Genomic DNA, 27,943 nt, shown 5'->3' on the forward strand with positions numbered 1-27,943 from the left:
AATCTGGCAGCACTGTTTCAGATAGCAGGCCTATAGTCAAACCGGGGCCTGCCTTCTTAGCTGATTTGGGCTGTTATCTGGTTCACACAGCCACCAGAGGAGTTGCTTCTGTTTTAGCGGCTAGACCACAGCAGTGGCTACGCAACTGGTTGGCAGATTCTATTTCAAATTCCAATCTCACCAAGCTATCTTTCAAGGGTTCGCTTTTATTTGGCAGTGAGTTGGTGAAAATGGCAAATGGGGGGGGGAAGTCCAGACCCCCTTGCCTTCCAGAAGACAAGAAGCCGGTTTCTCAGACATTTTGGGCAAGTGGCTGCTCTCGAGACTACCAGCAATTTCAGCCTTATAGGGAAAATTCTTCCCAGAGATCCCATCCCTTCAACAGGTCTCAGCCCTTTTGTCCCTGAAGGCCTCGAAAGGATGCTGGCTCCAGAACTGGAGCCCCTCGATCTTCTCAATGAAGATTTGCAGGTTCACCTATTGGTGCTGGAGATAGGTGGGTGCCTTTCTTGTTTTTATTACAGGTGAGTCCAGATTACTTTGGATCAATGGGTGGTTCGGGATGGTTATCCTCTAAAAAAAATTTCTTCGCATTCCTCCAGATGCCTTTATGATCTTTCCATGCAACTCCTCTCAGAAGAGGGTAACAGTGAATTCCTGTTCCCGAATCGCAGCAAAGTAAGAGCCATTATTCCATTTTTTTTGTTGTGCCGAAGAAAAAAGGGCCCTTTGGACGCATACTGGATCTCAAAGGAGTCTATTGTCATTTGTGATTCACTCTTTTCAGGATGGAAATGGTGCACTCTGTCATCATGGCAGTACAATCAAGGGAATATCTCAAATCTCTGGACCTGGCAAAGGCATATTTGCATATTCCCATTCGCTGGGAAAATCAACAGTTCCTACGGTTTGCTATTCTGAATCGTCATTACCAGTTTCAGGCCTTGCCTTTTGGGCTGGCCATTGCACCCAGGACATTTTTCCAAGATCATGCTAGTGGTAGTGGCAGCCTTGCGCAAAGACAGCATTCTGGTCCACCCATATTTGGACAACGGGTTGATTCAAGCCAAGAGTATGGAAAAGAGTCTCCAGGTTCTCACAAGGTAGTTTCATTGCTACAAGAGCGTAGATTGGGTGGTGAATCTGGCCAAGAGCAGTTTTCAGCTGTCTCAGACTCTAGAATTTCTTGGCATTCACTTCGATACGAAGTAGGGCAGAGTATTTCTGCCGGAGACTTGAATCTAAATGTTGATGGCTTCAGTCTGAACCCCGACAAACAGTATTTTCCTGACAATATGGTCTTATCTTCAGTTCCTGGGGTTGATGGCTGCTGCGTTGGAAGTAGTTCTCTGGACACACATGGAACTCTTCAATGCGTGTTGCTTTCCAGATGGAACTCGCAGTCACTGGACTATGCGGTGAGGTTGCTCATACCATTGTAGGTGAGGTCTCAGTTCCATTGGTGATTGCAGGCAGATACATCTCAGAAAGGGAGTTTTCTTCAAGGTACCGGATTTGTTGGTGCTCATTACAGATGCGAGACTTCTGGGTTGTTTGGCTCAATTTCAGGAGTTGATGGTGCAAGGTCACTTGTATGCCGAGGAATGGCAGTGGAGCATCAACCAGTTGGAAGCACGGGTGGTTCAGTTAGTGTGCTTGTGGTTCGCTGAGCATCTAGAGGCTTGGACTGTTTGAATCATGTCAGACAATGTGATGACAGTAGTTTACGTCAACAGGTGTTGGAGGGGATAGATGCGCTAATGGTGTGGGTGGAGCAACATCTTCTAGGCATATCCGCCTCTTGCATTGCTGGAAAGGACAATATCCGAGCAGACTTTGTCAGCAGGAGAAACTTGGATCCTGGAAAATGGGAGCTGGTGGATGACGCCTTTCAGCTCCTTGCGGACCGCTGGGGCTGCCTGGACCTAGACCTGTTGGCGTCCTTCAACAATGTGAAATTTCCATGCTTTTTCAGTTGCATATGGGACCTGAAAGTGCTGGGCATAAACTCTCTTGTTTAGGAGTGGCTGTACGGCACCCTGCTGTATGCATTCCTGCCCTGGCCTATGCTAGGCAGAATTGTCCGGAAGATTGCAAATTGAACCATTACTGTCCTCTTAGTGGTTGTGGATTGGGCTTGGAAGCTGTAGTATGAGATCTGCAAAGACTGCGGATGGACAGTCCCCTCAGGCTATCGCTTCGGAAGGATCTGTTGTGAGGATCCGGTTCAATTGTCTTACGGTTAGACCATTGAAAGGGTTTGGTTTTTGAAGCGGGGCTATTTACTTACTGTAATTTCCACCTTACTTTGGGCCAGGAAATTTTCTACATAAGAACATAAGAAATTGCCATGCTGGGTCAGACCAAAGGTCCATCAAGCCTAGCATCCTGTATCCAACAGAGGCCAAACCAGGCCACAAGAACCTGGCAATTATCCAAACACTAAGAAGATCCCATGTTACTGATGCAATTAATAGCAGTGGCTATTCCCTAAGTAAACTTGATTAATAGCAGTTAATGGACTTTTCCGCCAAGAACTTATCCAAACCTTTTTTGAACCCAGCTACACTAACTGCACTAACCACATCCTCTGGCAACAAATTCCAGAGCTTTATTGTGCGTTGAGTGAAAGAATTTTCTCAGATTAGTCTTAAATGTGCTACTTGCTAACTTCATGGAATGCCCCCTAGTCCTTCTATTATTCAAAAGTGTAAATAACCAAGTCACATCTCGTTCAAGACCTCTCATGATCTTAAAGACCTCTATCATATCCCCCCTCAGCCGTCTCTTCTCCAAGCTGAACAGCTCTAACCTCTTCAGCCTTTCCTCATAGGGGAGCTGTTCCATCCCCTTTAACATTTTGGTTGCCCTTCTCTGTACCTTTTCCATCGCAACTATATCTTTTTTGAGATGCGGCGACCAGAATTGTACACAGTATTCAAGGTGTGGTCTCACCATGGAGCGATATAGAGGCATTATGACATTTTCCGTTTTATTAACCATTCCCTTCCTAATAATTCCTAACATTCTGTTTGCTTTTTTGACTGCTGCAGCACACTTAGCTGACGATTTTAAAGTATTATCCACTATGATGCCTAGATCCTTTTCCTGGGTGGTAGCTCCTAATATGGAACCTAACATCGTGTAACTACAGCAAGGGTTATTTTTCCCTATATGCAACACCTTGCACTTGTCCACATTAAATTTCATCTGCCATTTGGATGCCCAATCTTCCAGTCTTGCAATGTCCTCCTGTAATGTATCACAGTCTGCTTGTGATTTAACTACTCTGAATAATTTTGTGTCATCTGCAAATTTGATAATGTCACTCTTCGTATTCCTTTCCAGATCATTTATATATATATTAAAAAGCACCGGTCCAAGTACAGATCCCTGAGGCAGTCCACTGTTTACCCTTTTCCACTGAGAAAATTGACCATTTAATCCTACTCTCTGTTTCCTGTCTTTTAACCAGTTTGTAATCCATGAAAGGACATCACCTCCTATCCCATGACTTTTTAGTTTTTGTAGAAGCCTCTCATGAGGGACTTTGTCAAATGCCTTCTGAAAATACAAAAACACTACATCTACCGGTTCACCTATATCCACATGTTTATTAACCCCTTCAAAAAAGTGAAGCAGATTTGTTAGGCAAGACTTCCCTTGGGTAAATCCGTGTTGACTGTGTTCCATTAAATCATGTCTTTCTATATGCTCTACGATTTTGATCTTGAGAATAGTTTCCACTATTTTTCCTGGCACTGAAGTTAGGCTCACTGGTCTATAGTTACCCGGATCGCCCCTGGAGCCTTTTTTAAATATTGGGGTTACATTGGCCACCCTCCAGTCTTCAGGTACAATGGATGATTTTAATGATAGGTTACAAATTTTAACTAATAGATCAGAAATTTCATTTTTTAGTTCCTTTAGTACCCTAGGATGCATACCGTCCGGTCCAGGTGATTTGCTACTCTTTAGTTTGTCAATCTGGCCTACTACATCTTCCAGGTTCACAGTGATTTCGTTCAGTTTGTCTGACTCATCACCTCTGAAAACCATCTCCGGAACTGGAATCGCCCCAACATCCTCATTAGTAAACACGGAAGCAAAGAATTAATTTAGTCTTTCTGCAATGGCCTTATCTTCCCTAAGAGCCCCTTTAACCCCTCGGTCATCTAATGGTCCAACCGACTCCCTCGCAGGTTTCTTGCTTTGGATATATTTTAAAAAGTTTTTATTATGAGTTTTTGCCTCTATGGCCAACTTCATTTCAAATTCTCTTTGCCTGCCTTATCAATGTTTTACACTTAACTTGACAATGTTTATGTTTTATCCTATTTTCTTCAGATGGATCCTTCTTCCAATTTTTGAAGGATGATTTTTTGGCTAAAATAGCCTCTTTCACCTCACCTTTTAACCATGATGGTGATCGTTTTGCCTTCCTTCCACCTTTCTTAATGCGTGGAATACAGATGGACTGTGCCTCTAGGATTGTATTTTTAAACAGTGTCCAAGCCTGTTGAACACTTTTAACCTTTGCAGCTGCACCTTTCAGTTTTTTCTAACACTTTTCCTCATTTTATCAAAGTTTCCCTTTTGAAAGTTTAGTGTTAGAGCTGCAGATTTACTTATTGTCCCCCTTCCAGTTATTAGTTTAAATTTGATCATGTTATGATCACTGTTGCCAAGTGGCCCCACCACCGTTACCTCTCTCACCAAATCCTGCATTCCACTAAGAATTAAATCTAAAATAGCTCCCTCTCTTGTTGGTTCCTGAACCAATTGCTCCATGAAGCAATCATTTATTACATCCAGGAACTTTATATCTCTAGCAAGTCCTGATGTTACATTTACCCAGTCAATATTGGGGTAATTGAAATCTCCCATTATTATTGCACTGCCAAATTGGTTTGCTTCCCTGATTTCTCTTAGATTTCATCATCTGTCTGACCATTTTGTCCAGGTGGATGGTAGTATACTCCTATCACTATACTCTTACCCAACACAAATGGGATTTCTAACCATATAGATTCTACTGAGTATTTAGTCTCTTGTATGATCTTTATCCTGTTGGACTCTATACCCTCCCAGACATAAAGTGCCACACCCCCGCCAAGTTGATCCTCCCTATCATTGCGATATAATTTGTACCCTGATATAGCACTGTCCCATTGGTTATCCTCCTTCCACCAAGTCTCTGTGATGCCAGTTATGTCAATCTCCTCATTTGCTGCTATACACTCTAACTCTTCCATCTTACTTCTTAGACTTCTGTCATTGGCATACAGACATTTCAAAGTGTGTTTTTTGTTTGTTTTAACAACCTGCTTTTCAGTTGTTTGGGATAATTCGGAAATCATTAGCTTTGGTGATTTTTTACATATAGGCATATGGACTATGTTTGCTTTTAATGGAACCTCTCTGTTGGGATGCCCTAACTCTCCTGTTTCATTAGTATCCTTCAAGGATACATTGCTCCGAACCATGCACTGCTGAGTGACTGTCTGCTTTCCCCCTTGTTCTAGTTTAAAAGCTGCTCGATCTCCTTTTTGAAAGTTAGTGCCAGCAGCTTGGTTCCACTCTGGTTAAGGTGGAGTCCATCCTATGCTAGTGTTTAGAGAGTTTGAGGCCTGGTGTTCTGAGCAAGTTTCTCAGCCTTTCAAGGTGGATATTCCTTTAATTTTGGAATTCTTACAGGATGGCTTGCGTAAAGGATTGGCCCTTAACACCTTGAAGATTCAAGATGCAGCCCGTACCTTGTTATAGGGAGCGAGTCAATGGAGGGCCTTTGACTTCCCATCCCAATGTATCCCGTTTTTTGAAGGGAGTTAAGCATCTTTGTCCCTCTTTGCAATATCCCGTGCTTCTGTGGGATTTTAATTTAGTCCTAGAATTCTTGGCAGATCCGACCTTTCGGCAGCTGCATGCTCTTTCCATGCAGCTACTTTGAAGACACTGTTTCTAGTAACAATCTGTTTGGCACGTCAGGTCTCCAAACTGCAGGTTCTTTCTTGCTGTGAGCCTTTTCTGTAAATGACTCCGGGAGCAATACAGCTTTGGACTGTGCCTTCCTTTTTTCCAAAAGTGGTTTCAGAGTTTCTTTGGAATCAGTGCATTTCCCTGCCCACCCCAGTCAGGGATAGGGATGGAAATGGTATTGTCTTTTGATTTCATTGGACATCAAACGGCATTTGCTGCTGTACTTGAAGGTCACTAAATCTGATTGGTGAGGTAAACAGGGAGCCTCAGCGACACGGGCAACAAATAGCCCATTGGTTTAAGGAAGTCATTACGGCCTCCTATATGGCTGCTGAAGTTCCTTTGCCGAAACAGGTTAGACCTTATTCCTTGAGGGCTCAGGCGGTATCGTGGGTGGAACATTCGTTTTGTCGTTGGCTGCCGAGATTTGCCGAGCAGCGACTTGGTCATCTTTGCTCACCTTTTTCCAAGCATTACTTCTTGGATGTTCAAGCTAGGGGAGGGGACAGCATTTGCGTAGGAGGTATTAACTGGACAGCTGGCCTCCTCCCGCCCTCTTCGGGATTAGCTTTGGTACATCTCATTGGTGGTGATTAGCCAGACTGAATGCAGAAGCAGGAGAAATTACTACTTACTTGATAATTTCCTTTCCTCTAATGAAGGCAGGCCAATCCCCAACCCGCCCTATGCTGCTGATGTTTAAATTTTTGTTTGCCCTGAAAAAGCTAATATTGCAGAGTGTGATTCCTGCTCTTTGTTAAAGACCGGTAAATGGCTTATCTAGCGCTTAGTTTAGTGAATGTTACTTCTTTTGGCTGAGCTCAATGTTCCTGATGGATTGGAAGCATATGTGGTTGATTGTTAATGATAATGTTCAAGTATAATCAGTTTGTCCACAGTTTGGCTTTTCCAGAGAGTACTGGCAGGCTGTCATCGGGGTGGGACTCATCTCCATCTGCTGGCAGAGGTGCATAACCCACTGGTGGGGATTGGCCTGCCCTCATTAGAGGAAAGAAAATTATCAGGTAAGTAGTAATTTCTCCTTTCTGCAGTCCTGTTTGCTTCCTGTGGTATTGGTGACTCCTGTATCACACAGCTCCCAAAGGAAGATGATAGATTGTGTGGATTGCTGTCCTGCTGCTAAGAGAGAGCAATAGGTAAACAATTACATTTTCTTGAATAGCCAGGAGGAGGAATAAATCAAACTGATGGGATTACCTAGCTAAACATGGCCTGCAAATAAAGGGGGAAGATGAGACACAATAATGCCAATGAGCAAGAAAATGAAAACTGTCCTTGCAAGAGAAGCTTCTTGTATTTATTTTTTTTTCTATAATTTTTATAGCACTACTGGATATATGCAGTGCTGTTCATGGTGATCAGGTATGATAAATCCCTGCCCCCAAAGAGCTTACAATCTGAGGTAACTGTGGCAATGGGAAAAAGAGCGAGACTTGCTCAAGGTCACAAGGAGTTTTACTGGGAGAAGTAGGATTTGAACCTTTGCTTCCCTGGTTCTTAGCCCATTGCTCTAACCACTAGGCCACACTTCCTCTTTTTCTAAACTGCAAAGCAAGGAACATAAAGAAATTCTGAAGACCAGTAGAAATGAGTTGTAGGAGTTTGAGAGATTATTTTACAGTTCTGTTTGGGAAGTAGACCCAAACAGTCATATTTAGAATCCTGACAGGGCACTATATCAACAAAATAATTATTATGGAATAAGGGAAACATCTCCACATTCAACCTTACAAACTTTTTCCAAGAAAATACATGGTCTCTTTCTGCCATAATTTTCCAAGTGGCCCATTCAGTCTGCCCTTTTTCCAGGATGAGACATGCAGAAAAGATTAAGCCAGTCAATCTCAGTCCTGGAGAAGCTTTTAAGTCAGGGCTAACTGGCTTGCAGGTCAAACCCAGTCACCTGATAGGCCTTCTCTGGCCCTCTTCCTTCTCAGTTTTGCCCATTATCTCCTGCCCACCAGTACCTTGCATCAATGTTGATGTGTTGCAATGGCCTAGCAACTTAAAAAAAAAAAAAAAAAAAAAAAAAGCTGAAGGGTAGACAAATCGCAATATGCCAGAACAAAATGTGCCTTATCAAATTTTGATCATACTACCTCCAGAGATTAGGAAAATATTTTAGATGCCAAATCTGGAACTAGATTCCCAGAATTGGTGACAAGGTAAAATTATGAGTCAGAAAGCTCTACAATTTTTATTTTTTGCTGTGACACCTTCTTTATAAAGAGAGTGCGTGTGTAGATGAGGATGGATGAGAGAGAGATCACGAGTGTGTGCAACAACCCCCTTTCCAGTTAATCTAACTCTTACTAGTTTTATTTATTGGGTATTAGTTGATTTGTCTGTTTTGAAATATTTTATGGATGTTTAGAACTAAATGTTTTTAACTATTTGATCTATTTAACTGTTTTGAATAATTTTTATTGGTTTAGTTGCTGCTTTGGACCTCTCACTGTGCAGTATACTTGCTACTTAATCCCCCAACCCTCTGCTCACAGTCAGGCCGATACAGTAAAAACGCGGGAGAGCGGGCAAACGCCCGCTCTCCCGGTGCGCACATAGGCCACTCTCCTGTGAACGCGATTCAGTATCTTAATTTATTTAAATTAGGCTAATTTCTGAAAGCAAAATGTGCGGCTTGGCTGCACATTTTGGGGTACATTTTAAAACACAGCACGCGCGCGAACAAAAGTATGCCGGATTTCATAAGATACGCGCGTAGCCTATAAAATCCGGGGTCGGCGCGTGCAAGGGGGTGTACATTTGTGCAACTTGCGCGCACCGAGCCCTGTGCGCGCTGCTCGTTCCCTCAGAGGCCGCTCCGAAATCGGAGCGGCCTCTGAGGGAACTTTCCTTCCACCCCACCGCACCTTGCCCTCCCTTCCCCTACCTAACTCCCCCTGGCCCTATCTAAACCCCCCCCCCACCTGTGTTTTAAAAGTTACGCCTGCCAGCTGGCTGCTGGCGCGCAATTCCCTGGCCCGGGACCTGTTTCGGAGGCCTTGGTCACGCCCCTGGGCCGGCAACACACCCCCCGGAATGCCCCGAATGACACGTCAGCCCCCCCCCCCCCCCCCCCCAGCGAAGTCCCGGGACCTACGTGCATCCCGGGGCTTGCGCTCGCTGCCAAGCCCATGCAAAATAGGCTTGGCACGTGCAGGGGTTTTTTTAAAAGGGTTACGCGCATAACTTATGCACGTAACCCTTTTAAAATCCTGCCGTTAGCTTACTGAATCGTGCGGGAATACCTAATAGGGCCATCAACATGCATTTGCATGTTGCGGGTGCTATTAGGTTCGGGGGGGTTGAACGGGCGTTTTGGACGAGTTATTACCCCTTACTGAATAAGGGGTAAAGCTAGCGTGTCCAAAACAATTGTCCAAATGCCGGCTAACAGTGCGCTCCGTTGGAGCGCACTGTACTGTAGCAGCCCGAGTGTTCTAAGAGGGACCTGCCCCTATCCCCCCTCCCCCCTTCCCCAGTTCCTAGAAGCATCAGTGATGTGGCCCTGTTTAAAAAAAAAAAATAGTTTGCTCACCCTTGCAGTGTCATCAATTAGGATGTCATTGTATGGCTTCATACATTTGTCCGTTATGTATTATATTAGTAACTGATGTCCTGGTCCTAAAAGAATAGTCCTTTATATATATTTATTTGGATTTATTACCTGCCTTCTTGAAGAAATTCACCCAAGGAGAGAGAGGTACAACAACATAGAAAGGCAGCATGGAATTAGGGATTATTAGCAGTTTGACACAGAATAATATGCACAGTATGACTACATTTTAATCAATATTAATGCCTACTTTAGAGAAATACTAAAAATCTTACACATTAAAATGAAATAAGCAAGCATCTGAAACCAAATACTATGTTGTAGCAGTATATTCAGGCACTGAGGGACAATGCATATGTAGATTATTGTAATTTTTTAGATTTCTAAGGTAGAGAGTTTGGCATTAAAGGCCTGGAAGAAGAGCCAAGCTCTTGCTCGCTTCCTGAACTGGGTCTCTTCATTTGGTGGAGCTCTTCTGAGAGATGAGTTCCATAATGCAGGTGTTGTCAAGAAGGACCGACCTTTAAGTATCTGTTCTCTTGATTTCTTTTCTTGTCTGCGTTGAGGCGATCTTGGTCTGGAGGGCAAATATAGGGACAGTCTCTTTCAAGTAATCAGGTCCATCTCCTCTCAGGGCCTTGAAGATAGGTGTCAGGCTTCTGAATTGGGATCTGAAGCCAGTGAGTTTGCTAAGGACCAGTGTAATATGGATGTGCAGCTTGTATCTTACTATTGGCCATGTAGCAGAGTGTTGTATGATCTGTAGTTTGTGGAGTGCCCTATCTAAAAGACCCTTGACAGAGCATTACAGTAGCCCAGGCTTGTGGTTATTGTGGCATGGACTACTGTGATTAGGTTTGTTTTCTCCATGAGAAGACATAGTCTGTGTAGGTTACGTGGTAGGAAGAGGTAACTCTACAATTGCCTGGATTTATAGTAGCATATTTAGTTCAGAATCCAACAGGACTCAGAGGCTTTTTACGTATGTTTTTAGTAGGAGTTCTTGGGATCTCAATGGGATTTTCAGATCAGGGACTTGTCTGTGCATGCTTTATAACCAAAGAATGTGTTGCTTGGATTTAGATATAGTTTGTTGCTTTTAGTCCATTCTTGGTTAACTATGAAATACATTTTCAGATTTATTTATTTTTTTTAAATAACTATTAATGGGTTTGGGTGTAGTACAAGTTAGCTATCACTTTGCATATAAGCATTAACTGGGCTAGTGGTTATAGGTATGTGTTGAAAAAAAATTGGTGATATGATGTCCTGCAGGACCCCGCATTTCAATATCCATGGTGCCAGCAAGTAGGACTATTGCCTGACAAAGCAGTTGATTCATGTTAGGACCTTGCCACGTATTCTGGTTTCAGCTTGTGATAGTATAATATTTTGATCTATGTTGTCGAATGCTGCTGAGAAATTCCATATACATAGCATTACAAGGACAAAAGGAAAAAAAACAAACTGCTGAAGAGTAGTAGGACTGCTAGCCATCAGGCAATCCCTCAGGCATGCTCAAAAGAATTCCTAAAAAGCACTGGAAAAGTACTCCTGACTAGACACAGGTTATGTGACTTGGGTGAATTTTTTCTCTTGGTTATTATAATAACAAAGCATCACATAAACGGGAATACAAGTTAATTAACAGAAGGCTAAGAATATTGAAAAGTCAAAAACAGGAAAAAAAATAGAACAAAAACATTTCGGAAACAAAAAATCAAACTAGTAATAGTTTGAACATTTTACAAAATTAGTCCCATGTGAGCATAATTCATATATTGTGACGTGACTTACCAAGTCTGCTTTCTGCCAAGAGTTGATGTAATTTAAAAGGGCTAATGATATTAAATTAAATTATTTTGTTTGTTCCTGTGTTGCTATTAAAGCAATACAGTAGCAAATGCAGAGAAATGTAGAAAAAGGAGCTTGAGAGGGTGTTTAGCTGGATTTTTGAAAGGCTAAGTATTTGGTGAGATTTTCTATATATTTTTTCTTTCTGGGAATTTAGTTAAAAATGGAGTATTGTGGGCTTTTTTAAAACTGCTTTTTGAAAAGCTCTTCAGAGCCATAGACAACAGGTCTTAATGAAGAAAAGGAACTATAAACTTTTAAGACAGTCTTTATTCCAGGTGTATAAATTATGTTTGTTAGTTTCTCAAATGCAGCCACTGCTGGGAAGAGCTGGCTCCTACATGGGGTTGGCAGGAGGAGCTGGCTCACATGTGGGTCCAGAAGGAGGATACCGTGATAACAGCCAGCTCTGATGCTGGGCCTGTCAAAGGACTGCTGTGGTATAAAGAAGAACCGTGATAAGAACAGGCTGGTTTCTTCACAGGGCCAGAAGAAAGCATGCTGCAACAAGTGTGGACGCTGACTTTATCAGATTGAGCAGCACCATGACAAAAATCTGCTCCATAATGGGACCAGCAGGAGGAAGGGCTGCAAAAAAAAGCTGCTTCCTGCTTGAAGATGGAAGGGGGAGGAGAAAGAGTGCAGAAATGTAGAGGAAAAGGGGCAGGGGATGAAAAGGATGGGATAAAGAAGGGAAGATGAATGAAAAGGTTGGGTAGCAAAGGGAGAAGGAAGAGATGGGGCAGGGGAATAAAAGGAGGGGAAGGAATAGGTGAAATATGTTTTGGAAAAGCAGAGTGCAAACTTGGTGGGGTTTTTTTTTATTGCCTTTTGTGACACTTTAAAGCAGATTGCATTCTGGTACTGTAGGTATATATTTATTTATTTATTTATTTAGAGATTTTTATATACCGCAGTACGTAAGGATATACATCACCGCGGTTTACATTTAACAATAACTTAGCAACAGGCTTTACAATTGACATTATTAATAAGTATTAATTAGAATTAATTACAAATAACGGGATTGACGGAAAAACAGGCTGTACAGACCGTGGACCATCCATTAGTGTTTAACATACAAAAATAAAATTGAAGTAACTAAAAATATTTACGAATATTTATCTATAGAAAGCTTACAATCAAAGGGCCTGATTTACTAAGGCCTTTTCCCCATTCTGTGTCTATGGGGAAAAAAGCTTAGTAAATCAGTCCCTAAGTTTGTATCTGAGGTAATGGAGGGTAAAGTGAGTTGCCCAAGGTCACAAGGAGTGTGAGCAGAATTTGATCCCTGGCTTCCTTGGGTTGCAGTCCATTACTTTAACTACTAGTTTGCTACTCCAGTTCCAGTGGTCAGTGGGGTCAGTGTACCTTTGAAAGGTGAAGTCAGAAATGTAGGGATTAAATTTTGATGCCAACATGACAGTGGAGTTCTCCGTTGCCGCAGGTACAATGTAAGCCCTCTGGGGATAGAGAAATACCTATAGTACCTGAATGTAATCTGCTTTGAAGTGCCAAAAAGTGGAATATAAATCAATAAATATATGGGGCATATGCTAAATTCAGCCTGATGAAGCAGATTGTTCGTGATGCAGCTCTTAGTAGTAGTTACATTACAATTATCAATGAAACTATTTGGAAGCAGACCCAATACAATGCACCCATAGATTGTAAAATTGAGAAAATGTAGAAGCAAGGGTGTAGAAGAGAGCAATTTTTTCAGGCACTAAGAAGAGAGCGAGCTATTTTAGATTTAATTCTTAGTGGAATGCAGGATTTGGTGCGAGAGGTAATGGTGGTGGGGCCACATGGCAATAATCATAACACTTGATAGTAGTGGTAGACTAATAGGGGGGACTATAAATAAATTTACAGCTTTAGTACTACTTTTTCAAAAGGGAGACTTTTTGATAAAATGAGGACAATAGAAAAAAACTGACAACAAAGTTTGAATATATAACAGGGTTGGACATGGTATTTTTAAACAATCTTAGAATTCCAGTCCAGATGTATTCCATACATTAAGAAAGGTGAAAGGAAACCAAACGACTGCCAGTTTGATTAAAGGACAAAGTGAAAAGTTATTTCATTCAAAAAAAACTTCCTTCAAAACTTGGAAGAAGATTCCATCAGAAGAAAACAGGAAAAAGCATAAGCCATTGACAAGTTAAATATAAAATATTGATAAGACATTCTAAGAGAAAATTTGAAAAGAAGCTGGCCATAGAGGCAAAAACTCATAATAGAATCTTTTTAAAATATATCAGAAGCAGAAAGCCTGTGAGGGAGTTGGTTGGACTGTTAGATAATCAAAAATTTAAAGGGGCACTTAGAGAAGAAAAGGGCATCATGGAAGGACTAAATGAATTCTTTGCTTTGGTATTTACAAATGAAGATGTTGGGGAGATACCCGTTCCAGAGACTGTTTTCAAAGGTAATGATTCATATGAATTGAACCAAATCACGGTGAACCTGGAAGGGATGTAGTGGGCCAGATTGACAAACTTAATTGCTCAGACCAGATGATATACACCCCATAATTCGGAAAGAACTAAGAAATGAAGTTTCAGGGGGGGTCACGTGATGAGCTTCTAGTGAGAAGACATGGTGGTGATTAGCTCCCTCTGCCACAAATATTTTATAAGATATTTCTGTGATCCCCACGACAAATTGATTATTTCCTAGTGTGTAACCAGATGGACTCAGGACCAATGGGTTATGTGCTCTTCTGCTAGCAGATGGGAGACTGAGTCAGATTTCAAAGCTGACATCACCCCAGATCAGTAGTTCTCAAGCTTTTTTCTGTCGGGACACACCTGACAGATGGTTCTCACATGCATGACACACTGACCCATGATCATCATGGGGCTAGATGTAAAAGTACAGTTTGTATCCACGGGAACCCCGCTGATCCACAATAATATATGTAAAGCAGAATTATGACATTCCCCATACAACTCACCCTACAAAAAAGATGTTCTGGTGTCATCTCAGTAACAGCAACTCAAACTCCTTCTACTTCCAGGCTCAATAGCCCTACTAATAAAAAGACAGCAGTTTACCACCAATACATGTTCTCTTGAGAAAACACAACAAATAAGACTGATACAAATGCTTACATGCTAGTAAAATATCTCATCTCTGTAACACACAGAACTGACCTAACATACTCCCAGGATCTGTAGTAATGCACATAAACTAATCCGCACACAGTTACACCTGTATTATGGAATACACTCAAACAGGAGCAACCCTATCTATGAAAAGGCAACACTACAAATATTAAATCAGGCCCTAAAAACCAATGCACCTCTTATTAGGAAAACAGAACTAGCAAGCAGCTATAGATCCTCACACAGAAATAATTGTAAAACTATACTAATAAGCAGAATAAATGTTTCAAAACAGCTATGAACAGAATAACATCCAACAATTAAAAACTCATAAAAACTATTAAACATTCTCCAAACACCAATAAAATATTTCAAAAAAGCAGACATCACATAATATTAAATAATTAAAATGGCAGTCAATCAAGAAAAATAAAATTAAAAAGCCACCTTTACTTACCCCCTCCAGCAGCTCTCCTACTCCCCTTCCATGCAGGCCATGGCACACACCCAGAAGCAGCAGTAGAAGCTCTATACTCATGGTCCTCTTCCTTAGGGCCCATGTCTCTCTCACACACACACCATACTAGTCATGCCCCATTGACCAGTTTCTGTCTCTCACACACCAATCTCCCAAACAGTCTTTGACACACACTCACCAGTCACCTTCCTGAACAGTTTCCCTCATGCCATACACACACACAGGCTTCCCACTCCGGTGTTCTACTTACATTTATGGGCTTCTCACTCTCATAATCACTTTCTCTGTCTCTCTCTCACACACACAGTCACCTGATCTCTCTCATGCATGCATACACACACACAGGCTTCCCACTCCCATATTCTCTTTCAGATATACAGGCTTCTCCCTCCCATGCTGTGTCTCACACACACCCAGGTTTCTCATTCCCATGCTCACTCTCTTCACATGCATAGGCTTCTCATTCCCATAATCACTTTCTCTATTACACACACACACACCAGTCTCTCTCATTTCCATGCTCGCTCTCCACGTGCACAGGCTTCTCATGCCCTGAATCACATTCTCTCTCACACATTCACACACACCAGTCTCTCTCTCACACACACAGTCACCTTACCAACCAGTCTCTCTCTCATGCATGCACACACACAAAGGCTTCCCACGCCCATGCTCTCTCACATAATCAGGCTTCTCACTCCCATGCTTTCTTTCACACCCCCCCCTCCCCCCCAACACCAGGCTTTTTACGCCTATGCTTTATCACATACCCAGATTTCTCACTTCCATGCTTTTTCTCTCTCTCTCACACGCCCACATCAGTCACCTCCCTGACTAATGTCTCCCACTCTCACATACACATCAGTCATCTCCCTGAGCAGTCACTTTCATTGTCTCTCACATATACACACACATCAGCTCTCTGACCAGTTTCTGTCAATCACACACATGCTCTCAATCACACTGGCTGCTTCTCTCTCTTTCACTCACTTCCTCTCCTCCCCCCCCCCCCCCCCCCGAGCACAAATGGTAGCTGCAGCAGCTGCCTCCTCCATCCCCCGCAGGCCAAGAAAGAAGAATCCCATCGGCCGCGGGAGGCTTATGCTGCTGTCTCCTTTCCCGATTACCGGCTGCTTCAATTGCTCGGGGGCCGATGCTGCCGCCGCTGCTATTTTTCCACGCGGCACGGCTCTTTCTCTTTCCCGCGCTGCCCTAGATATACCCCTGCAGTGACCTCAGCTCTTCAGTATCTCTCAGTCTCCTAGGAGATGCGGACACTATCCCACACTAGCACAGTGTTAGGAAATTACAGCAAGAAGACAAAATTTACCTTAAGAAGATGAGCCCCACTCTCCTGCGGTGATACCTAAGGGTCCCTCCCCCAGTTGAGAATTCCTGAGGTGATTTCAGTATCCCTGAGAGGTGAGCCTTGGTCCGGTAGAAGGTAATCCCAGTGTGGACTTAGCCCCTAGAGTGGCTGAAAGGCAGCGGGTGCACATTAGAGCACGGCAGTAAAGGTAAAGCCCTCTCCCCCCATAGCTGGAGACCGTCCCAGCACACGATCGGTAAGCGCAGAGACCAGGTAAGAGGAAAACTTTAAACTAAGGTCTCCGGTCTCTGAGGCTGAGTGTTGTCCCGATTTTACTCAGAGAGGTAAAAGGGAGCACCGATCGGGTTGAGCAGCCTTGGTTGGGCTAGGCCCCGGTCCGGTGCAGGGGATATGAACACTTGGAGATCCTCGGGGGGTGGGAGGGGTTGCCATCTTATGCGTGGGGGGTGTCGGTGCCATCTTCCCTTCTCGTCCGGCCGTATGCGCGGGGGCAGGCCAGTCGGTCAATGCGCTCAACTTGTGCGCCTTCAACGTAGACGTGCACATGGCTGTGAGCACAACCGCGCGCATAACTACACGCACAGCCGCACTTACAGTAACACGCGCACATTGAAGCACATTACCTGTGCGCCTAGACATAGAGGCAATGGCACCGGCGTCCAAGAAGCCCAGAAGGCACTCTCTTTGCACAGCCTGCCACATCAGAGCGCACAGCCTGGAGTCCTGCCTGTGTCATTGCGAAGAAGCCCAGGGGGGACCAAAGCCCGGTCCCTCACTGTCTGAGGATGGGTCCGGAACTACTACATACGATAGCACCCCAGATCTATGCAACTCTGAAATGGCTTCTCCACAAGAGGGCACCTCAAGGGCCCCTACTCCGACTCCCCCTGGGACTAACATGGACCCAGGGACCTTCTCCTGGTTAGAATATTTCCAAGGGCTGCAAGCCTTCGTTCAGGCGCAATCAGCCCTGGCTATGATCTGGGTTCAACCCCTGCCATAAGCACAAGATCCTCCCAGCCCTGCTCGGATGCCTCAAGACATGCCTCACCTAACCAAGAACTTCCCTGACAGGGACCCGGGCTCCTCAGATGATGATGGCGGCTCTCTGGAAGAAGCAGAAATTCCTCCAGGCCTGGAACCATACAGAACCATGCTTCGCTTCTTCCACAGGGATGAATTACCAGCTCTTGTTTCCTAGACTCTGAAGACTCTGGGTATTCTAGGCACGGACCCTATGGCGGAACCAAAGAAGAACCCCATCTTTGTGTCCATTCGTAAAGCTTCATGCTATTTCCCAATGATAGAAGCCATCCAGGAACTGACGGACCTGGAGTGAGATTCCTCGGAGGCCAGCTTTAAAGGAGGTCTGGCCTTGGAAGCCTTGTACCCTCTGGAACCAGCGACCAGGAACGCCTGTGTTTCCGAAAGTGGACACCATGGTCTGCGCCGTCTCAAAGCGGGCAACTATTCCCGTTGAGGGGAGGGGCTGTATTGAAGGATACTCAAGATAGACGATTAGAATCCATCCTTAAGCAGGCCTTCGATGCAACAGCAATGACACTGCAGATTGCTTCCTGCTGTACACTAGTGGCACGTTCCTTTTTGCTCCTCTCGAGAGAGGCAAACAACGGAGGAACATATACCAGTGAAATGATTGAACCTGCAGCAGCCTTTCAGACAGATGCAAGCTCAGATCTGGTGCTTACCTCAGCCAGAGGAGTAGCCTTGGTAGTGGCAGCCAGAAGACAGTTATGGTTGCAGAATTGGTCTGCTGACGCGACCTCTAAAGCGAATCTCACAAGGGTGCCTTTTAAAGGATCTCTCTTATTTGGAAGCGAATTGGAGAAGTTAGCCAGCAAGTGGGGCAAATCTCCAGTGTCTTGGCTACCGGAGGAAAGGGGTAAAAGATCCCAGCACCTCTCCCCCAAAAGAACTAGGGGCAGGGGCTCTCAACACTTTCGCCCCTACAGGAACTCGCAGTTCCAGGCACCTCGTCCCTCAGGAAGGTCTCAGCCCTTTCGGAACCGACAAACCAAGAGAGGAACAGGCCCGGGGGGGGGGGGGGGCAGGCTCCGGCCGCAATCTGTTATACGTGCTGCATTTGCTTGCACAGAGCACACCAAGGTAGCCATTTTCTCAACTACAACCACCAGCTTAGCAGCTATATCCAAGGAGAGCTTTTGGGAAAACTGCAGCAAAACAAAGATATAGAAATAAAATCTGAGATCACGTCGATCAAAGAAAATTTAATGACAACCATTGATCATGATGCTTTCGCTGAACAACTCAATAAATTGAATGAATCCATAGAGAAACTTCAATCAAACATTAAAAAATTAAAATTTGAGAAATTCCAAAGAGATGAACGGGACTATACCCAGGGGTATGTATATCCCTGATGAGCGAGAAATCCAAATCCATGATGTGTCATGACGTCTTCACATCTAATTTTATGCGGGCTATTTAATTTTCACAACCTGTTCTAAGCGGTATCTGTCCCGCTTCTAAGAAGAATCGCCGCGAGACCTGGCGTCCGCAAGAAGGAGGTTGGCTCTTCTACATTATCAAGTTAAGTGAGAATTTTTTATTTCACGTCTGATCCTGTGTTTTTTCTACTGTTTGTTCCTAAGGTTATTTACCCCTGATGAAGCTGCGACCCTGCAGCGAAACACCGGCCGCTGTCGGGTTTAGAGACAGACACACTGGACAGTCGGGACAGATGGATTACCTGTTTAATACTGCTACAGGCTTCCGAGCTGTTGTATACGGATTATAAGCATAAATTTACAGGCTTTATAGCTGTCTCGGATGGATTACAAAAAGATCTCTACTCCGTTATTGTTTAACATCCTTTACAGGCTACACAGCTGTTAAGAGCCGCAGATGATTATCAGACCGGATGGTTCAACTCTGCATAGTTGAAAACGTCGCCAGGCTTGCTGATGCGGCATCTTACAAAATATTGTATATTCACTTAGATATACATTGTTATATCCTTTGGGATATGTTTGACATTGATTGAGCCACGTTGAATCATTAATAGGTGGTGCCTTTTGCTTATTCATTTTGATATATAGGTCCAATCCAGTTTTGGATTGGACCTGTATATCAAATTGCTGTTTTGATTTACAAATCATACAGATATCAACATCTGTAGAGAGAATTGGAATAGTTCAGTTCTTAAAGAATAAAGAAACTACTATTACGTTCTTGCAGGAAACACATTTGGTGCCTCCTGAACATGATAAATTAAAGTGGGGATGGGTTGGACAGAAATATGTGGCATCTTTTTCATCCAAATCTAGAGATGTGTGAATTCTTATCCATAAAAATTTTCCATTTCAAGTAGTAAGGTTATGTAGTGATCCAGAGGGCCACTACCTTATTGTGGAGGGCAATTTTTTGGGCAGGCGATTACATTGGTTAATGTGTATGGCCCCAGTGCTGGGCAGTCGGACTTTTATAGAAAAGTTGGGTGAGGTCTTGGCTGGGTATAATGGTACCATGCTTTGTCTGGGAGGGGCCTGGAGTTTAACCCAGATCCTAGAATCAACAGATGTGGGAGACCAGGGCATCAGGGAGATTGGGGAAAGGGGGATTCTGGAACCTAGTGCAGGTTTATTTGCTCAAAGTTTGTAGGACTAGAAACCCGTCAGGTCAATTGCATATACTTTTCTCCCAGACATCAGATTTACAACTGGATAGATTATTCTTTATATAATCCAGCTATGGCTGCATTGGTGGTAGATACTGATATTTTAGCGTGTACCATTTCAGACCAACATACGATTGTTGCAAGTTTTAGTTTCTATGAAGGGTTAAGAATTGATAGCTCATGCAGGCTGACTAGCTTTTTTGGGGACAGAAGGACTTTAGGGATAAAATAGCTGAGGTTATAGCAGATGTTTTTATATGCATAATCCCCTTTTGGATTATGCATCACCTTTAAGATGGGAAACCTTAAAGGCCATTGTTAGAGGACAAGTGATTTTGTATGCCAATTATCAAACTAGGTAGAGGAAGTCTAAACAAAATGAGAGAGAAAATCAAATCGCTTACTTAGAAAATAAGCATAAGTCAGATGGGTCAGTGAGGACCCTTAGAGAGTTTTGTTTGGCTAGGGATGAATTAAGGGAGCTGCAAATTTATAAGATTGAGAAATCAATGTGTGTTTTAAAGCAAAGATGTGATAAACAAGGGGGGAAAGCTGGCTTGCTGATGGCTATAATGATTCAAACCAAAAGAGAAAATTCATTTATCTTTGGTATACGGGATGAGAAGGTGGGATATCAAAAGAATGTCATCTGATATTAATGGATTGTTTGCTGCTCACTTTGCTACATTTTATAAGGTACAGCCAGTGCCGGATGTGTAAAGGATCAAAATTTTTTTTAGATCCACTGGGGCTTCCTAAATTAGAGGGGGATGGGATGCAGGTGTTCTCAGAGGATATAAGTAAGAAATAACACGAGCTGTCAAGCCCTTGGCTGGGGAACAGAGATCAGGCCTGAATGGGTTCCTGCTGGAGTACTATAAGGCATTCTTGAACCAACTGGCCCCTCAGTTATGCTCCTTGTTTAATTATTTGCGAACCCCGGGAGCTAGAGTGGGAACCCTTACTGAGGCAAAAATAGTTATTTTCCTAAACCTGCCAAGAACCCTTTGGAATGTGCCTCGTATAGGCCTATTTCACTTATCAATACAGATATGAAGATTTTAGCAAAAGCTTTGCAGTTTTGGTTAGAAAATATGAGGTTCATAAAGAATCACTCTTCTGTAAATAACACCCAGTGCTTACTTAACCTACTCCATTTAGCCTCTAAAAAAGCAATTTCGGGAGCAATAATATCAATGGATGTGGATGAGGCCTTTGATCGGATCTCCTGGTCCCCCTTCTTCGGTTTCCCCCCCCCCCCCCCCCCATAGTCAGTGGGGTGGTGCGGTACACTATCTCCTTTGCTGTCGGTTCCACGGATTTTTCACCATCTGTGTCCGCCTGGCACCGTCCGCTCTTCAGCATGGCTTCCTCCAGGTTCCGGGGGTGTCCCCAGTGCCCGCGGACCATGTCTTTAACTGACCCGCACGAAGTTTGTATTCTCTGCCTGGGGGCATCGCAAAATGTCCGGGGTTGCCATCTCTGCAACCAGATGACTCCCAAGGGTCATCGTGTGCATCTTGACAAAATGGAGAAGCTGCTCGGCCCCAAAAAGTCAGGGCCCTCTCCACTGGTGTCCGGCATGTCAACACCATGGGGTCGAAGGGAACCTATGGACACCGAACCTTCAGTATCCACCCCTGCTCAGGCTCCTGTTCTCAAGAGGGGAGCCAGAGATCGATCGCTGTCTGTGTCCTCTTGCTCCAGGACGTTGGACTCATCTTCCTCGGTGCTGCGGAAAGACCGGCTGAGCACCGGAGATGCAGGAAGCACAGTCACCGGTTGCCATTGGGGCATGGCTCTGATTCTGGGTTGGTGCCGACATTGGCCATGCTGCTCCCGAAGCAACCCCGTAGAGACCAGGCTTCACCCTCTGTCATTCTCGGGAGTTCAAGGCACTCCCCTCTGATCCCTATGTCTGTGCTGGGCACCCGAGGGAGACCCTGTGGCGCCTGCTGCTCCTCCACATGCCCTGTCTATGGCAGCTTTCGAGGAGGAGCTGTATTGCAGGGTGCAATCAGCAATGCTCCGCGCCCTTAAGGGCATCGAGCCGCATGCCCCATCGGTACCTCCACTGATGCTGGAGCCCTCTCCCTCAATCCTGGCACCACTGCTGGAACATCTCAATGCCATCCTCTCTATGCAGCCGGTGCCCGAGGATTCTTCAGTCCCCCAGTGGTCTTTGGTGCCTGACCCCTCGGGAGCTATACCAATTCCATGCTCCTCTGAAGAAGGCCCAGTGCCTCTGGAGCCTTCGGGGTCTCTGGTACCTATCTTGCTGGCACAGGGCTCTTCTGGTGCCTCACTGCTATCTATGCCCTTTGTGCCTTCTGTTCCCGGGGCCCAGGCCATGGGCTGTCAGCACAGGTCCTCCACTCACCTCCCCTGGTGATCTTAGCGAGGAAGAAGCCCTATACGACCCATGGGGTGACGATATTTCCGAGTCCGCCGCTGAGGTTTTGGAGGATGTTGTTTTCGAACCCTCTCCCCCGGAAGAGCGGTGTTAGTCCACTCCTGAGGACCTGACCTTTCCGGGTTTCGTGCACACCATGGTGGATTCTATTTCGTTTCAGCTGCTCACAGAAGAGGATGCTAGGTACCACATGCTGGAGGTGCTCCAGTTTGTGGATGCCCCGAAAGAGGTGGTAGTTATGCCTGTGCACAGCATCTTCAAGGAGTTGGTCCTGCATATCTGGGAGCACCCCATCTGTGTCCCCAGTTAACAGGCTTTTGCAGAGAATACTGGCAATGACACTGCATGGAGTATATAAACTGTGATGTCAGCTTTGCTCAGTCTCCATCTGCTGGTAGAGGTACATAACCCACTTGTTTTGGATTCACCTGTATGTACTAAGGAAAAGGACATTATCAGGTATGTAGTAATTTTTCCTTACAAAATATTTAGATTTGCTGAATTTGGGAATGAGACATCAACCTGATCCAAATGTAGAAGTCAGATTTGGGGTGCGAACATAAGTTTGGAAATCAATATGGAAATGGTCCAGAAATATTTATAATAAAGGTCAAGAGTTACTTTATAAGTTGCATAATATATACCACACTTTTTTTTTTTTTTTGCTAAACTCAGTAATTCTGGCTACTTTTGCTGGAGTGGACAGATTGGGACACATATACGTATGTGCTAGGGGGTGTAGGGAAATCCAGGTTTTTTGGACTGAAGTGACTGATTGTATTTCCACGGTTATGTAGTCAACAGCTGGAGGAAAGTGCGGTTGTATCTGTTAGGTCATGGGCCCAATAAAGTGTCAATGAGATTTAGCGATTGCACGCCGATGGAAATATATTCCTACACTGCGAGAGTGGAAGATTAAGGTGGCTGAGAATGCTGTCATGGAAAAACTGACCCTTATGTTACAGAATCAGATAGATAGATATGAAAGTGCTTGGGGTCCTTATTGGACATGTGAGGAAGATTTAGATGCTTAAGAAGGAGATTTTATTGGGGGGGCCTAAGGGAATGGGTTTATTTGGAAGGTACACTACTAAATATAAGGTTAATTGGGATGCTGAAGCTTTTGTTTGGATATGGACTGTACTGTGTCATTGGCCTGACTTATTGGTTACTGTTATGGTGTTTTAATGAAAAAAAAATTATTTTCAGATCTGTTACTAGTAATTTGTAAACTATCATTAAAATTGTCCATTGTATCAGAAGGCTGGAAGGTTGCCAATGTGACCCTGATATTTAAAAAGGGCTCCAGAAACTGTAGATCGGTAAGCCTGATTTCAGTGCTGGGAAAAATCGTGGAAACTATTCTAAAGAGGAAAATCACAATCCATATAGGTAGACATGGTTTAATGGGGCACAGCCAGCATGAATTTACCCAAGGGAAGTCATGCTTCATAAATCTGTTAACATTTTTTTGAAGGGGGTAATAAACACATTGATAAGGTGAGCTGGTAGATGTAGTATATTTGGATTTTCAGAAGGCGTTTAACAAAGTCCCTCATGAGGCTTCCCTCGCAGTTACTGGGAGGCTTCTAAAAAAAAATTAAAAAGTCATGGGATTAGGAGGTAGTAGATTTGTGGACTGCAAACAGGTTAAAAAAAACAGGAAACAGAATATGATTAGTCTGTTTTCTCAGTGGAGAGGTAAACAGTGGAGTACCTCAGGGATCTGTACTTGGACTGGTGCTTTAATATATTTATAAATGATATGGAAAGGGGAGCAAAGAGTGAAGTGATTAAATTTGCAGATGACACAATTATTCAGAGTAGTTAAATTACAAGCGGGTAGTGATAAATTCTAGGAAGACTTTATGAAACTGGAAGATTGGGCTTTCAAATGTTAGATGAAATTTAATGTGGACAAGTGCAATTTGATGCTTATAGGGAAAAATAACCCATGCTGTAGTTTATTATTTATTTATTTATTTAACATTTTTTTATATACCGAGGTTCTGGTAACAATGTTTATACAATGTTAGGTTTCATCTGTGTGTTGTGGTGGTCAAAATAGCAAACAGAATGTTAGGAATTATTAGGAAAGGGATGGTGAATAAAACTAAGAACATCATAATGCGTCTGTATCCCTCCATGGTGAAACCTCACCTTGAGTACTGTGTTCAGTTCTGTCCACTGCATCTCGTAAAAGATATAAATTGGAGAAGGTACAGAGAAGGGCTACCAAAATGAACGGCTTCCCATGAGGACAGACTAAAGAGGTTAGGGCTCTTCAGCGTGGAGAAGAGATGACCGAGGGTGGATTATGATGGAGATCTACAAAATCATGAGATGACTAGAATGGGTAAATGTGAATCGGTTGTTTACTCTTTCAGATAATAGGACTAGGGGACACTCGAAGTTATCAAGTTTAAAACAAATCAGAGAAAGTTCTTTTTAGTTCAAACCACAGTTGAGCTCTGGAATTCATTGCCAGAGGATGTGGTTAGGGAAGTTAGTGTAGCTGGGTTTAAAATAGGTTTGATAAGTTCCTGGAGGAGAATCCATAAACTATTTATCGAGTTGATTTAGGGAATAGCCACTGCTTATTACCGGAATTAGTAGCATGGATCTATTTAATATTTGGGTACTTGCCAGGTGCTTGTATCCTGGGTTGGCCACTGTTGGAAAGAAGAACATAAGAAATGTCCATACTGTGTCAGACCGAGAGCCAATCAAGCCTAGTATCCTAAGAGCTAGCATTGCAGTGGTTGCATTAGCTTCCAGTGGCAGCTGGAGCAAAGTTTCAGTTTTGACCCTTTTGGATACTGAGGGATAATGGGCTTTCCTGTCTAAGAGACTGTAATGGTACACTTCTAAACATGAGCTCTGCTCTTCTCGGGCCCATCGTTTAAGAGTATCCCATCTTTGGGAAATACTGTTAGTACAAAATAGATCAATGGCATTGTCTATTTGTGTTCCACTATTATGGAACTGTTTACCTGTTGAGCTAAGACACAAGACCAATTATTTAATTTTTAGAAAAATAGAGGCTTTTTTATTTCCAGCTTATGGTGCTGGGGCTCAAAATGTGACTGGGCAGTTCTGCTGCTTGGTGGTCAGCTTTTTGAATTATGTTGGCAACTTGTTTTGTTTTCTTTTTTTCATTGTTTTTATTATACTAGTTCAGCTCTACAGGCATTGTCCTAAGATCTGGGATGCAGTACATACATTTGTAATACATTTTAAGAAATGAGAATGTGGCCACTAGTAAGAACTGGTGGTCACATTCTGAAGTCACCATAAACTTTGTTGCAAGAACTCCTGAATTAAGTTGTACGTTCATCTGAAAAACAGCAGTTCTGTTGGTACTCTGAAAACACTTGTGCATGCTCCAATATTTTCTTAGTGAAGGTTATGTGACCCATATATGTGAATCGTTGTGGTAATGGAAAACTTTAAACAATTACATTTTCTCATTGAATGTCTTACTTACAAGTTGCCCTTTGATTAAATGCTGTTTGACTATAACATTGGAATTGTAAGCTGAAAAATTGTATAAACTTTTAAAAAGTATAAATGATTCTTGTGTTGTAAAGTGCTATTTTAGGCATTCCTCCCTTAGCTCTAGTGGGGGTGCATGATAGGAACGGGCACTATATAAGCTTTCCAGCAGGATGTTTTGGTTAGATTCCATGACTCTATCCAAGGTATTGGTGCCAAAAATGAATCCTAGTAGATGTGTACTCTGACACTACTATGGTATATTTTTGTCTTTGATGTCTGTTTCAAGGATTTGAGATTGATGAATTTAAATGTTTTATATTTGAACTGTAAATCTCCTTGACATATTGCATGAAAGGCAATTATGATCAAATTTAATAAACTAAAAACAATATTGCTGGCCATTTCCTGTGTTCTGCCATGTTATTGCACACGTGAAAGCAGCATGGCTTTGTCTTTATGTATGTCTAGACAGGAACAAAGGAGACTACTTCCAGATAAATTCTGGGTGGTGATCGTGATTCCATGTTTGAAGTGTTAGTGGTGCAAAATTCCAGTAGGAGACATCAGTACTGTGCAATTGTGTGGATATTAGCATGGGAACTGCTGGAAGTTCCTTTCTCTTTAAGTGGATAACGTTCTGAATTCTAGGTGAATAACGATTATGGCCAGTAGAGAAGTAAGTGATAGATATGCATGGGTTAACTGTTTTTAATAGTACCTTCTGGGTGCTTCAAAGTCACTTTTACCAGCAAGCTGTATGATTTTTGCTGTTCTGACTGGAGGACACTTTCCTCTGCTGTATTTGTAGGGGTGTTATTTTTTTTTAGATGTCATTGTAGACCTGGTTCTTTCATGATTTTTGTCTTTGTGTTCTGAAATCCTCCAGTCTAAATTTCAACCTTAAAACTGATAGAATTCGATCATTGTTTCATCTTAGAGAAAAAAATATTACATTTCACAGATGACCTGACATTTTTTTGTGTGCTGTATTCTCATATTGACTCCACCCCACTTCAATGTATGTAAACATCATTGGAAACCAGACTGCAGCTTTTGTCATGTGATCAGTGTTCTGTATATTATAGCATCTGATTAATTTTCTGCAGAACCTATTCCAGGCCCGTAGCCAGTGCTGAAGGAGAAAAGTAAAGCAGTTTGATTAGGCTCATATAAAACCAAGCTAAGGAACGGATGCTCTAGTATTGCTGCTGTGGAGTTTTGGTGGATGTGTTTAAGCCAGATGTTTAATCCTGCAGCTGCTTTGATAGCTGGTGGGAAATGCTGTCACACTTATTTGTGGAAATGTAGCCACCTTTTTTTCAAATAGAGAAATTAATGGAAATATATAATATAATATATATGTATATGTGTGTGACAGCATTTCCCACCAGCTATCAAAGCAGCTGCAGGATTAAACATCTGGCTTAAACACAACTCGCTCTAGCTCTCTCGATCTCTCTCGATATAAATAAATAATGTTAGAGTCCCACAATATATATACAGGTCTGAGTGTTTGCAGGATAGGTTTAGACTTTATTTACATTAGCTTTTTAGAGGGAATGCAGTGCCACTTTTTCATGGGGTTATTTGCAGATTTGGGAGAGGTTGCAGAAGGTTGTATTTGTATGTGACAGTGCTGATTTGGGGTTAGTGGATGGATATCACGTTACTGGGAAATTGATTTTTCTGAGGTTATGTAGGTTTTGACTTTGCTCTCTTAGGTCTGTTGTAACAGGGTTGGACTCACCAGCTAAGATCAGCTCCATGGAAAAGAAACTTCTATTCAAGAACAAAGAACTGAAAGACGCCCAGGACAAGTGCCATAAGGTATTTATTCCTGCAAATGGCCTCCCTTTTATTGCTTCAGGAATATACAACCAGTGTATGCAAGAGGATCAGCTGGGTGCTCCTGCTGCTGCGACATCAAAACTGCTGCTTAGCGGTAGGCAAAAACATATTCCTTTAATGATGGGCCTTTCCATCAGAAACCAGGTGACTCCATTTCTTAGCTCTTCTTTGTTGTAACTATAAGTGGTGACT

At 43.1% G+C, this 27,943-nt stretch overlaps 1 protein-coding gene across 12 annotated transcripts in view; it reads left to right on the forward strand.

Annotated features, from left to right (window-relative positions):
• The window catches only part of CIT (citron rho-interacting serine/threonine kinase), a 424,741-nt gene that overhangs the window by 157,600 nt on the left and 239,198 nt on the right, over positions 1–27,943 (forward strand). For all 12 annotated transcript variants that reach the window (XM_029571779.1, XM_029571775.1, XM_029571774.1 and 9 more), the window contains one exon: positions 27,625–27,730. In XM_029571779.1, the coding sequence (XP_029427639.1) occupies positions 27,625–27,730 (106 nt within the window). The remainder of the gene's footprint in view (positions 1–27,624; positions 27,731–27,943) is intronic.

The sequence above is a fragment of the Rhinatrema bivittatum genome, chromosome 11 (assembly GCF_901001135.1).
Source record: "Rhinatrema bivittatum chromosome 11, aRhiBiv1.1, whole genome shotgun sequence".
NCBI classification, from domain to species: domain Eukaryota; kingdom Metazoa; phylum Chordata; class Amphibia; order Gymnophiona; family Rhinatrematidae; genus Rhinatrema; species Rhinatrema bivittatum.